Source organism: Crocuta crocuta, unplaced genomic scaffold, assembly GCF_008692635.1.
Source record: "Crocuta crocuta isolate KB4526 unplaced genomic scaffold, BGI_CrCroc_1.0 scaffold17, whole genome shotgun sequence".
Classification (NCBI taxonomy): domain Eukaryota; kingdom Metazoa; phylum Chordata; class Mammalia; order Carnivora; family Hyaenidae; genus Crocuta; species Crocuta crocuta.
The window spans coordinates 1750170-1764782 of NW_027532041.1; the positions used below are offsets into that span (position 1 = coordinate 1750170).

Sequence of the window (14613 nt, forward strand, 5' to 3'; positions counted from 1 at the left end):
TCAAGATAAAATATATCCATGTGGCAGGAAAAGAAAGAACACTGTCCTATATTTGGATTTCTGTATAACACATGACAAATATTGAAAGATGACTAGTTTTTAGAATTCAGAATGGAATGCTCACCACCAACGGAGATCTCTGCCCCACAAATTCGAAACTCCTTGTTTTTGCTACATGCCAGTTTGCAGAGAAATAGGGTTGTACCCAGAGGAAGACCAGTGACTTGAGAACTGAGGAAGTGACCATGCAGAAAATGGATTTGTCTGTCAAACTTGTAGAGGATTAACCTGTTAACACTGGGATATTGTGAGCAGCCTTGTTCAGGCTTCAAAGAGCATGAAATATTGACAGCTGATCCAAGTGAAATTACACGGGAAGGCTTCACAGTCACATCTCCTCTCTTGCATACATCTGCAATAAAACACAAGTCAGCACATAAGAAATCCATCTCAAAATGGTGGGTTTGTGTAATCCTCAAGAGCAGGGTAAAATTACCTTTGATGGGTCAAATCATGGAAATATAAATAACCTACAATTGCTCTGAATTGGTGATGCACAATGAGAACAGAAGGTAACCACATTAAAGTCTAACTGTGTTTGAATTAAAATATGCATTGTTCTCAAAACAGTAATACTGTAACCAGAACTAAAAGTGCTGAGAAAATAGTGTTGGGAGAACATTCAGGAACATGGGACCAGGAAATATCAACCTCTCTTATACGCAGCTTATTCCTCAAACTACTCAAAAGTACTTCCCAGAATAAATTACACTTGCTTCCATTCCCATTTATGATTTACAAGGCTTACTTCAATACTCACACCAAAAAGAAAAATAATGGTGTAAGGGGCTATCACAAACTCTAAGGGGTAGATTTAGGAATAACACGTTCTCTTGCCGTATTAGTAGTATAAAGTCTGTATAATCTAGAACTTTATTTTATAACAAAAGAACATATTCAGTGGCTCTCTTATGCTTGTGGTTGGCATCAAGGATGCAAATTAGGTCTTACCATGCCATATTTTGGTATTCCTTCAAGATGCAAGACCTTGGGCTAGATGAACCATAACCCAATACAGCTAATATGATATTACATGAACGTGTTCTTCTTTTTAAAAGAGTCTGTTTATTGACAGATACTATATTAAACTCATTAAAAGAGAGGTCATTCTTACTCTCCAGAAGCTTTTGTGTAAATAAATATGACAACTATTCAGAAACAAATGGTTTTCGGTAGTACTGCTGGTGAAAGGACCTCAGAATTATAGATTTGCCCTGAATTATCAGATGTGGTAGAAAGTTTCTACTGAAAGTCTTGGGGTTTTTTTTTTTGTTTTTGTTTTTGTTTTTTTGTAATTGTAAGATTGCTTTAACTACCCTAAACAGGAATTGGTAGGAAAAAGTTACTTAAATCAAATAAAGGAAATACTAAAAATTCACTTCAAATAAAAAATTCTATTTTAGAACTGAAAAACTCTCTCCCTTTTTCTCTTTCCTCACCCCATCCTACTCATATATAGGGTCTCTGCATCTTTAATTTTTGTTGATCTTAATGAGCTAGAAAGTAAAAAAGTAAGCTCCCAATAAAGAAAAAGCAGGGAAAACGTCAGCTGTTATTTTTTTTTAGCATAGTTGAATTCACTCATAAACAACCTCTGTTAAAATGCACTATCATTTTAGTAAAACATTCATTCATAATGTCAGCTTTGTGGTTACCTAGCCACTTAAGGAGAAATGATATGATTGGACTCATATTAATCAGTATAAGTTAAATAAAATGTATATTTGTTATAGATATGGAACCAGATATACCCACTTAAAATGACAGAAGATTGACTACAAAAGACAAACTACCAGAACAATTGCCACAAATACATATTTCATCTGTAACTGAGAACTTAAACCACAAATACTTCTACTAATTCAATTACAGAAACATCTTACCTATATTTGCTTTAACCACCAACAACACAATGATAAAAATAAGTGCCAGTGAGTACCCTCCATTTGTATGTGCCATGAACAGTCAACTCTGGAATACACCTCTGTAATTTTCCTTGTAAAGAAAACAAATTCATTCATGTCAAATACATTCAGAAAATACCAGAACCAACATCATTCAGAAGGGCTTAAAATTCCCCTTTAATTTCTCTATATCATTATGATTTTTTTTAAAATGAAATATACATTTAAAACTCGTAAATTGGAAATCTTAACCACCTCTAACCCGCATTCACTTATGCTTCTTGGAGTCGGCAAAGCGTGGGAGAAGAGGCATAGCCTCTGGAGTCCTGTAGTACTGGATTTAAGAACTTTAAGACTGTGAGCAAGTTACTTAACCTTCTGAGCCTCAGTTTCACACAAAAATTGTTTTCTTCCAAACAGGGTTGCACCATTATATTCAAACATAATGGTGTCAAATCCCAAGACTAATGAGAATTTCTGGTATATTCATGTGCTTCCAGAACTAACAGAAGATTAAAAAGTGGCTCATAACCCTCTCATAGAACTTAGTAAAAGATTGATCTCTGGTTGTAAGAAAGGGAGTTGTTGGAGTCTTCTATAGGAGTTCATTTTTACTTGTTTGTTTGCTTCTTTATTTGTTACTCATTTATTTTACTAAGTATTTCTATCTTGAATGGTTCAGAAAATGCAAGCTGGTGATTTCTGACTGTTTCCAAATTTAAACCTAATGAATGGCTCTACTAATTATTAAGAAATTCTCTAAAATCTATTTAAAGGTAAGCCAAAAATCCATAATATAGGCAGGAAAGTTCTGTGATGTTAGGCTACTGGGAACCAGCCAATGCAAATGTTCACCTCTTATTCCCATGCCTAGAGATGTGCCAGAACATACTAGGCATTCTCAGAAAAATTAACTTATTCATTAAATAGGCTAACTTTCATATTCCAGGCAAAATGTTAAGTGTTAGAGATATAACAGTACTGCTCTAGTGTTTTTTGTTTGTTTTGTTTTGCTTTTTTAGTTTTTTTGGTGGGGGCAAGCATATGTGAGTGAGCAGGAGAGAAAAGCAGAATAGCATGGGGGTGGGGAGGGAGAAAAGGAGAGAGAGAGAGGACGAATCTTAAGCCAGAGCCCTACACAGGGATTGATCCCACAACCCTGGGATCCTGACCTGAACCTAAATCAAGAGTTGGGATGCTCAACCAAGTGAGCCACCCAGATGCCCCTGCTCTAGTGGGTTTATAGGAATGTGCCTACTTGCCCCTTTGACTCTTCTACCTCTAGCTTAGTCATCACTCATCTTTTCAATAGTCTTTGCTAGTTGCTCTTCCTTTTCCTCCTGACTTTCAACTCTTGGGAGGATCTCAGCTCATTGTATGCTAATGATCTCCGATGTGTATCTTCAACTCAGACATCTCTCTATGCTCCAGTCTATCTCTTTGCAACACCTCTTGGATCTCTAATAGAGTACTCAATATTAACACGTTCATTTGGCCTTCCTTTTCCAAATTGGTTNGGTGGGCAAGCATATGTGAGTGAGCAGGAGAGAAAAGCAGAACAGCATGGGAGGGGGGAGGGAGAAAAGGAGAGAGAGAGAGGACGAATCTTAAGCCAGAGCCCTACACAGGGATTGATCCCACAACCCTGGGATCCTGACCTGAACCTAAATCAAGAGTTGGGATGCTCAACCAAGTGAGCCACCCAGATGCCCCTGCTCTAGTGGGTTTATAGGAATGTGCCTACTTGCCCCTTTGACTCTTCTACCTCTAGCTTAGTCATCACTCATCTTTTCAATAGTCTTTGCTAGTTGCTCTTCCTTTTCCTCCTGACTTTCAACTCTTGGGAGGATCTCAGCTCATTGTATGCTAATGATCTCCGATGTGTATCTTCAACTCAGACATCTCTCTATGCTCCAGTCTATCTCTTTGCAACACCTCTTGGATCTCTAATAGAGTACTCAATATTAACACGTTCAGTTGGCCTTCCTTTTCCAAATTGGTTCTTTCTCTAGCCTTTTTGATTTCAGTAAATAACATGTTTGCTCCCAAATTGCTCAAAAACCTCGAAGTCATCCTTGATTCCACCCTCTTTCTCATCCCCTACAACCAAATCTCATCAATCTCATCAGTTCTACCTCCAAAATATATCACAGATCAATCCACTTCTCTCCATTTCTACTGTCCTCACTCTAGTCCAAAAGACAGTTATCTCTCCCCTAGATGACTAGAGTAGCTCCTTAATGTGTCTTTCTAATCCATCTTTACCCCTTGCTAAGTCATTTTCACATAGTGACTACCTCTTAGAATTATAAATCAGATTACATTACCTGTTTCATACTACCACTATTTAAAACCCTTCAATATGTCCATCATTGTTAGAATAAAATCCAAAATCCTTACCACACATGATCGCTCAGGCAATGTATGGCCTCACTTCTCCTGTCTTGCCACCATCATTTGCCATACTTTTCTGCCTTGCTCACTCGGCTCTATTCATACTGGCTTTCAGATTGTGCCCTTAATAAGATATGTCTTTTGATGCCTAGAGATTCTGTACTTTCCATTTCCTCTGCTAGAATCCTCTTCCTCTGTTTCTTAGTGGCTGGCTGACTTATATCCTTCAGATCTTAGCTCATGTGTTACTTCCTCAGAGAGCTCCTCCCTGATCACCTAGCCAAAGTGGTGTTGCCTAGCTACTTTCTACTCATCACCCTTTTATTACCTTCATGGTACAGCATGTAACTACTGTATTTATTTACTTGACTACTTGTTTGTCATCAATTTTTGTGTGAGAATTTAAGCCACCATAAGAGCAGGAACATTGGCTCACTGCTATATGCCAGCACCTAGCACTAGGAAAGAGTACTCAACAAATGTTTATTAAAAGAAAGAAAAAGGGATAAAGGGGAAAGAAATCTAAGCTATTAAAAAACTCCCTATAAGCATCCCTGTGGTAGGCAGAATATGGCCTGCCAAAGATGTTCATGACTTAATCCCTGGAACATGTGTATATATTACATTACATGACAGAGGGACTTTGGAGATGCAATTACCACTAACTATCTGAGACGGGGAGAGTATCCTGTTTTGAGAATTTTTGAGTTACTAAATGAGCCCAAACTAATCAAGTGAGTTCTTAAAAGTGGATGAGAGAGGCAAAAATGTCGGTCAGGGAGCTATGATAGGACAAGGGCTGATATGAAAATCTGCAAGTGGCAGATTCAGGGAGGTGCCATAAGCCAAAGATTGTGGTGGCCTCTAGAATCTGAGGATGGGTCTCAGTTTACAGAAAATATGAAATGTATTTCTTATGGGTCTTGGTTAAAAATGTTTGAGAAACACTGATCTACATTAAAATCTGATAGTTTCCCTTTCTCTAAATCATACAGTCCAAGGTCGTGGCCTCAGTGGCCTCTGTGAGCTAATTCCTGTCTGTATTACCAATCACATTCATCTCTACTCTCTAGCTGCTTAGTTTCCCTACACATCTCATGCCAATACATGTTTTTGTATCTTTGCTGATGCTATTCTCTTACTTTCCCACTGTTCTTGAATGGCTAAGTCTTTTTTTTTTTTAATTAAACAAAATTTAAAGTTTCTTTGTTTACTTTGAGAAAAAGTGTGCACACAAGTGGGGGAGGGGCAGAGAGAAGGAGAGACAGAATCCCAAGTCATCAGTGCAGAGCCCAATGCAGGGCTTGAACTCACAAACCATGAGATCATGAGCAGAGCTAAGATGGAGAGTCAGATTCTTAAATGACTGTACCACCCAAACATCCCTAGAAGTCTTATGCATCCACCCCAGCTCCTTTTAGTCAGCCATTCAATCAACAAATATGTATCAAGCAGTTGTGTGGCAGGGGCTAGGGATATAGTGGAGAACAAGATAGGGTTTCTGCTCTCGTGGGACCAACATTCAGGAACAAGGAGACAGAAAACAAAGAAGTAAGCAATAAATTCAGACAATGATAAAAGAAAAACACAAGAGAAGCTAAGGGGAGAGAAAGCCTGGGGAGGAGAGAAGCTGGTCAATGAAGGTGTTTCTAGGAGGTGAAGCTTGAGCTGAGATTGGCACAGTCCAAGTAAAGACTCAGGATGAAGCTCAGAGACGGAGGAACAAGCTGACTATGGGAAAATCACAGAAAAAAAAGGGCAGGGTGGCAGGGGAAGTGACTGTGGGGAGAATGTTAAGACATGAAGAGGAGAAGCCAGGAACCAGACCTACTATGGGTTTGTCTGCTTGGATTTTACTCTCAAATCTATAGGAAACCACTGATAGTTTTATTTATTTATTTAACTGAGTTTTAACTGGGGATGTTACAAGATATAAATTACATTAAGAAAACACATGCAAAGGCAAAAAAACAAAAAACAAAAAACAAAAAAACAAGTTAGTCTTGGCTTCGTGTATGGGGGCCAGAGTAGAAGCAAGCAGGCCAGTTATAAAGCAATTGCAGAACCCAGGTAAGAAATGATGATGTGGAACACAGTTATAACAGTGGAGAAGGAAAGAAGTAGTCAAATCTTAGGAAGACTCACCTATGCCTTTAGGTCAGTCTCAAGCCTCCTTCACAGCATCCTGGCATACTCATATATTAGCATCTGCCATATTATGTAAAACTAATTTATTTAGGTATCTGCCTGCCTCCTCTATTTGCTTGCAAACTCCTCATGAGCAGAGGCCACAATTTATGACAAATACTGGCATGTGCTGAACTTAAAGAAACTTAAATGGCTTTTCTGTGTCCATCTATTTTATTTCTATTTAATGTAACTACAACTATATTAAATCTGATTCTGCCACATCATGGTTGACATCATTAATAGTAAGTTTTACTTTACTACCACTACCTTACTTACTTCATTAAAGTTTGGAATATTCTGTCATAAAGGAAATTATAAATAGAATGTCAAGACAACTAAAAGATGATTGGATTATGAACAAAGTTACATAGGGGATTAAATAAATCTCTGCTTCTTGACTACAAGGGGTATCTACAGGGTATCTTTCTTTTTAAAAAAATTTTTTTAATGTTTATTTATTTTTGAGAGAGAGAGAGAGAGAGAGAGACAGAGTGTGAGCAGGCGAGGGGCAGAGAGAGGGAGATACAGAATCCTAAGCACGCTCCAGGCTCCAAGCCGTCAGCCCAGAGCCTGACGTGGGGCTTGAACTCACAAACTGTGAGATAATGACCTGAGCCAAAGTCAAACACTTAACCAACTGAGCCACCCAGGTGCCCTTACAGGGTATCTTTCAATATGCTTTGCAATTTATGGAGCTATGACATTCTCCAAGTAAGTAAAATAGTAATAGCAAAATATTTAGTTATTATAAGAATGTTTTAAATGTATAAATATGAAATATGTATATATAAAATACATATGAAATATGTACATAAGAAATATATATGAAATACATATATATGAAATACACACACACCTATATATGAAATAGGCAAATTAGAGGACAGAGTTGTTGAGTTTATACAGTACTTTGATCAAAACACAAGCTTGTTCATTTTCTTTGACTACCCAGTAAAATAATTTCTCCTCTTATAAGAAACTCAGAACCCCAAAGACTTTCAAGTAAATGAAGTATCTTCTAATAAAATGAAACTTCCTATCAACTGTAAACATCTTTCAGACAGCCTGCCTGGGGGGTTGATATTAACACTACAACTCTATTTTGAATCAGAAAATCAAAGAGTATGCTACGTCACTGACTCATCACTCAAGTTGTGACAGTTTCCACACAGTGAACATACTGTCTCACTGAGGGGGACAAGGATGAGCCAGAAATATTGCAACTGGTAGGAAGGCGGAAACAAGGATTACTCCCCAGTGAGTGTCTTCCTCCATCGCTCCAGGAAGAAGTACAAAGTATGCACTACTACAAAATTGTATCTTAGTAGGCTAGGAAAAACCCTTACCACAGGTGATAACAGCATGCAGGCAGGAACACTTTCTACTTCCACATTACTTTACTTAACATGGTAGCACCATGATAAGTTCAAGGGGGCAGTGTAGTATTGAAGAAAAGAAAAAGGCTAGTCAATCTTAGTTCCACTGTGTGCTCTTAACTGTAAGAGTGCCATTTCCTCATTCTTACAGCAGGTACAATAATAGAGACCTAGAAAAGTTATTGGGAAGATTAATATGATAGTGTCATGGACCCATGAGATTACCTAGAACAAAGTAGGCACTCCACTGAGACTAGCTCCCATTTTCCCTTCTGGATCCTGTTTTTTTGCATGTCATGTCATGTCATGTCATGTCATGTCATGTCATGTCATGTCTTCCTTCCTTCCTTCCTTCCTTCCTTCTATTTTGAGAGAAAGAGCATGAAACGTGAGCAGGGGAGGAGCAGTGAGAGGGAGAGAATCCCAAGCAGGCTCTGCACTGACAGAGCTCCAACATGGGGCTCAAACTCATGAATTGTGAGATCATGACTTGAGTCAAAACCAAGAGTCAGATGTTTAATCGACTGAGCCACCCAGGTGCCCCACTGGATGTCTTTTCTCCTCCTCCTCCTCCTCCTTCTTCTAGATGTTTTTTTATTTATTTTCTCATTAATTTTTTGTTGTTTATTTATTTATTTTTGACAGAGAGAGAGAGAGAGAGAGAGAGAGAGAGAAAACTGGGAAGGAGCAGAGAGAGAGAGGAAGACAAAGGATCTGAAGTGGGCTCTGTGCTGAAAGCGAAGAGCCCAATGTGGGGCTCAAACTCACAAACCATGAGATCTTGACCTGAGCTGAAGTCAGACGCTCAACCGACTGAGCTACGCAGGCACCCCTGGATGTCTTTTCTAAATCACTTATGATTTTTACTGTACTGGAATGTTTTTGTTAAACTAGGTTTTAAAAAATCACATGCTAGGCTATCTTTATTCTTTTTTCTGTTTTAATGTTTATTTATTTCTGAGAGAGAGAGACAGAGGGTGAGCAGGGGAGGTGCAGAGAGAGAGTGAGACACAGAATCCAAAGCAGGCTCCAGGCTCTGAGCTGTCAGCATAGAGCCTGACACAGGGCTCAAACTCAGACCATGAGATGATGACCTGAGCCAAAGTTGACGCTTAACTGACTGAGCCACCCAGGCTCCCTGAGGCTATCTTTATTCTTATCCCTAATATCAAATTGAAAAAGTCAGAGGAGGAAGGCACTTCAAAGGTTAGCTAGTCACTGCCATGATCCTGTTGCTCTCTTACCTTCCAACAGCTGACATTTGAGTCTGGGCCATTGCAGAACAACCAAATGATGTTCTAGATGTCTATCAAGGATGGCTGTCTTACAAATGCATGCCATTAATTACCCAGTTGACTCAATGAGGTAGAGTACAAAATCTGTCCCTTCTGCTAGCAAAGCTACTTATAGACATGTCTTATTGGTGGCATCTCAGTACAAAGACAACACTTTGGAGATTACCTATTCTACCTTCCCCATTTTGCAGATAAGTCAAGGTTTAGAGAAAAGAGGGGACTTTCAGAATCCACATCAGAACATAGGTTTCCTGATTTTTAATCTAACATTACTTCTAATAGGTGAGACTGCTTCTGATCAGTAGCAACAGTAGCAGCATAATAGTAAAAATAATGCTACTGTTAACTCTACCATCAATACTAATGCTATAGTTTATTGATTTCTTACTATATTCCTGGCACAATGCACATTACATACATTCTTTATGATACCCACTAGCAAAGCAGTTATAATGTCTCATGCTTTAATCTTCAGAAGCCTGAATCATTATTGCTGATGCCCTCTTCCCTTCCTCAAAGGAGAATGAGACATACAAATACAAAAACAGTATATAGACAATATGTAACCACCTCTAATAATCTATTCCACTAGGTTGATAGAAAATCAAATCCACCAAGTAGTGAACTTACAATTTAGCCATTGGAGTCAACCTTCTTCTCCATGAGTTTTCATGAGCTAAGTCATGAAAAAGAACAGTCTCCTGACTGAAGCATTATCTTCTTTTTCCTTCTGTGTCTGCCATTTGGGGAAAAAGTCTCACAAGCTGTAACTATGGACAAATGCTGGGCTGTCTGGCCCTGATCATCAAATCAGTCTCTTTAGGATGTCATGTTAAGTGGTGTGACAGGCAAGGAAAGTAACATCACCTTAAACCTTCTGCCATTTCTTCTTTCTACCCAATAGTTCCAACACACTTTACATGAGCCAAACCGGACACTGTTTTCCTTTCTAGAGAGCAGCTGAGGCTTGCTAGAATTTTCTCCAATCTCACTGGTAAGCTTTTGTAATCCTAATTTTACCAATACATAGGCACATTCTTTTCTTGCTTAAAAGCAGGAGACTTCTGAAGTCCTTTTTTTTTTTTTTAATTTCTGTTGGAGGGTTTTCTCCTTTCCCTCTTTATGACCTCTTCATTTTTCTTAACAGAACTTCCCTCACACATTTTCCTCTTACATTTTTCTGAAATGTTCTGTTAATTCTATTTGCCTTTATTTCCATTTCAGATACATTACACTGGACATAATAGGATCTTGAAATGTTGCATACAAATAAATTAATTTAAAGGGCACTAAGGAATCTTATCTCATCCCAACCCTGGAATCATTTGTACTATGAACTGTCTTCTAAATTGAGCAAGCATTCGCAAAGGAGAACTACAAAAAGAAATACAAGAAGAAACAAGACATGGATGAAATCTTGAAGAAACAAGGTACTTTCAAATCACTTGATGTTATTTGCTGTTTCCTTTTGATTTCTTTGATTAGCTCTACAAGCCAACAATTTTCATGGCACTTGCTAAGTTGTTTTTTTTTTTTAATTTATTTATGTATTTTGAGAGAGAGAGAGATGGCATGAGCAGGGGTTGGGGAGAGAGAGAGAAGGAAAAAGAGAATCCCAAGCAGGCTCCGTGCTGCCAGTGTGGAGCCCAATAAAGGACTTGAATTCATGAACTGTGAGGTTATGACCTGAGCCAAAACCAAGAAGAGTTGTTTGTGTAACCGACTGAGCCACCCAGATGCCCTACACTTGTTAAGTTTTAACAATCCAACTTTCTTGGAGCACCTGGGTGTTTCAGTTGGTTAAGCGTCCGACTCTTGATCTCAGCTTAGGTCATGAACTAATGGTTCATGAGTTCAAGCCCTGCATCTGGCTCTGCGGTGACAGCAATGGGGCCTGCTTGGGGTTCTCTCTCTCTCCTCTCTCTCTGTTCCTACCCCACTTGTGCTCTCTCTCAAAATAAATAAATAAACCTAAAAAAAAATCCAAACTATTTTCACCCTCTGCATCCTTCTAATGCTATAAATAAAATAAGCCATTTTCTTTTGGGAAGGAAGATGTACTGGAAAGAGTATGGTGCCTAAGGTTTGAGGCACCTGTGTCACCATCCCAAGTAACTTCACATTTCAAGGTCTCTCTTCCTTGTTTGAAAAATGGCAATCGACATTTATTGAAAAAATTAAATCTCTTTTACTAACTTTTCTTCCTTAGTTTATTGGAAGGGTCTCTCCTTGGACTTCCTCAATCTTGAAGTCTCTATTTATGGACAGAGGCATAGGGCAGGGGGGTTATCTTTGCATTTTGGGTACTATTATCTTTGGATCCTGGCAACGTTGCTTCACCTTGTAACCTCAGCCATGGAGTCTTTTCATAAAGTGCTACAAGGCATCAAAAATATTATTAAAGCACATTACAATTGCTTTGTTTTAAAATTTTTCTAGGAATTTCACAATTAAAGATAATTGGAGGTACACTGCTGGGGGTAGGGTGAGCTGAGACTAGTGACCATCATTCCACAATGTTCATAAAGTTTTCTTATATAAATGAAAAATTTGATTGAAGTCTCTATACAAACAACTCCATGTCTCAACATCTCTGCCTGATGTTTTACTCAATAAAGGATATTTAACTTTCCTTCTGCATATTACTGTAAAAGAGATGTAAATTAAGATTCTAATCTTAATAATCTTTTATAGGCATTTACTTAGCAATGTATTACAATGCAGACCATATCATTGGAGTTGTTAATATTAGGTCATCTGCTACATAAACTGTAGGTATCTCTATTCTACAGGTGGGGAAATCTGCAAGTTGACCAAGTTAATACAGAAAACCCAGAAGGGGGGTGCCTGGGTGGCTCAGTCAGTTAAACATCTGACTCTTGATTTTGGCTCAGGTCATGATTTCACAGTTGGTGAGTTTGAGCCTTATATCGGTCTCCGTACTGACATCTCAGAGACTACTTGACATTCTCTCTCTCTCTCTCTCTCTCTCTCTCTCTCCCCCACCCTCACTTTCTGCCCCACCCCCACTTGTGCTTTATCTCTCTCTCTCTCAAAATAAACTTAAAAAAAAGAAAACCCAGAATTAAATTCAGATTTAAATAAATTAGAACCACCTTCCATACTTGGGTTTCCCCATCTGTAAAATGAGAATAAAAATAACACCAACCTCACAAGATTATTGTGGAGGTTCAATAAGCAGCTCTTATTACAGTGCATGGTATATAACAAGAGTTTCATAAATATTAGCTGAAAAAGGATAAATCACCTCCTTTTCAGGGATATTATCAGAATTGTTGGACAGCCTTGCTTTCCTATTCCCCTGACTCATCACTGAAAGATTGATCTGATTAAAATGAGATCTCATACCTTCCTTATATTAGGTGACTTTATGCCACCTATCATCTTTGACATACTAAGTGTTCTCATAATTATTGTCTTCTCCAACAGTTTTCACTTCTTGAGGATGAAGATTGGGTCTTAACATTTCTTTATATTCACTACAGTGACCAGCACAATATCTTGAACATAAAAGCTGTTCAATACATTCTTGTATTTAAAAAAATCATTGTTTCCATTAACAAAGAGCACTACAAGATTCGAAGAATAAAGGGCACTGGACAAATCTTCTTTGGGATTTGGCTTTCTTTTTACATGGGTCTGCACAAATGTACACGTAGAAGTTGAGAACAGTGCTGAGTATAATTACAAAGATGACAGATAACTGGCCAGAGAACAAAGTAGGTATATTAATACAAAAATAAGTCCACACTTGAGAAATAATGTGCAACATCTACTATACTGAGAGGACTGTTCTCCCATAAAAATCTTACATATGCTTTAGAACTTTTTTCACCCTAGAACTCATTTTAACACGATCCAGAGCTTGCCAGAATTTGGAAATTGACCGTCCTATGTATTCATTATGACATTAAAGAAACAAGACACATCAACAAAGAATGTTGCAGACTCTCATAGAGCCTTTATGCCTAACAAAGTACTGGTAATGACTGAGGATTTTACATTACAATGGGGAAGGAGAGTGCGGCTCTTAGCCACTAAGGTTGTACGCTGGGCAGAGAAACAGCGCTCTATCATTTCTAGTTAATGGGCAATGAGAATATAATGTTTGTCCAAGTGGAAGTGGATATAATGTTAAGAGCCAGAGGTGCAAAGGCAAGAAGCACAGAGTTTGGAGCCAGTAACTTGTAACTCACTATCTCTGTGAAAGCAGGGAGGTTTCCATACCTGTAAAGTAAGAATACTAATAGCCACTCCACCAACTTTTTAAAGACTTATACAGGATCACAAAACATACTCAAAGGCCAGGTACATGGTAGAGGGTTGGCAAAGACTTTTATCTATACATAAGGAATTATAACACTTATCCAGAGTTAAGGGATAAAAATTAATTTTGTCCTGTTCTGAGGACATACTGGGAAAAGTCTTTTTGTATGCTTCTGGGTTACAAAGTTTAAGATGTCCATCTAAATTTTTTTAAATGTTTATTTATTTTTGAGAGACAGAGAGAGACAGAGCATGAGCGGGGGAGGGAGAGAGAGAGGGAGACACAGAATCTGAAGCAGGCTCCAGGCTCTGAGCTAGCCGTCAGCACAGAGCCCGATGCGGGGCTCAAACCCGAACCGTGAGATCATGCCCTGAAGCTGAAGTGGGACGCTTAACTGACTGAGCCACCCAGGCGCCCCTTAAGATGTCCATCTAATCAAGCAGATACTTAATCTCTTACAATGCTCACACTTAGTGCGCCCTAATCACCTGAGAAGGGCCTTCCTAAAGACAATCCACAGATGAGGAAATTGAGTGAGGCGGGTGGCTAGCCTGTGGGCTGGGCTTGCCCTTCCACGAGTAGCTAACGGGGCCAGGTAGGGACTCCAGGTGTGTCTTTGGGAAAGGACTGCCAATGATGGGAAACTACAACGACCATGCGAGACACTTAGGACTCCGCAATACTTTAGAAAAGGCCCATTTATCTAGCCCGAGTCACGCCAAGACCGGCCCCCGAGTGGTGCCCTCAGCCCTTTCCCCAGACGCCAGTCCTCTCTGCCCCACGCACCCACTATTCTGCGTCTCGGGAGGCTCAGTCTGAGCGCCCTCTCCCCTCCTTCTGGCGGAACCCCAACTTGGCACCCTCAAATGCACATCAGCGCCCAGAGAGTGAGGACCTTGACGAGGAGAGCCCCCCAGCCCCACACAAGCCCTCTCCCGGGAGAGGCGAGGCACAGAAGCCAGGACATTCAGACACCCAGCCAGGCCCGTGTCGCGGGGTCCCCGGCGCCCCCATCCCACTCGAGCCCCTGGTCACTCACCGCGCGTCGCCGGTCTGCGGGCGGGGGCTGGGGCTGGCGAGGCCCCCGCGGCCCCGGCGCTCGGGGC

General features: G+C 39.6%; 1 protein-coding gene across 2 annotated transcripts in view; it reads right to left on the minus strand.

The window, feature by feature from the left end:
* Nucleotides 1-14591, minus strand: part of IL12RB2 (interleukin 12 receptor subunit beta 2) — a 77675-nt gene extending 63084 nt beyond the window's left edge. For both annotated transcript variants that reach the window (XM_077776314.1, XM_077776315.1), the window contains exons 1-3: nt 14547-14591; nt 1944-2055; nt 125-412 (exon numbers count right to left, since the gene is read on the minus strand). In XM_077776314.1, coding sequence (XP_077632440.1) covers nt 125-412; nt 1944-2019 — 364 coding nt within the window. In that variant the 5' untranslated portion in view covers nt 2020-2055; nt 14547-14591. The remainder of the gene's footprint in view (nt 1-124; nt 413-1943; nt 2056-14546) is intronic.
* Nucleotides 14592-14613: the final 22 nt, after the last annotated feature.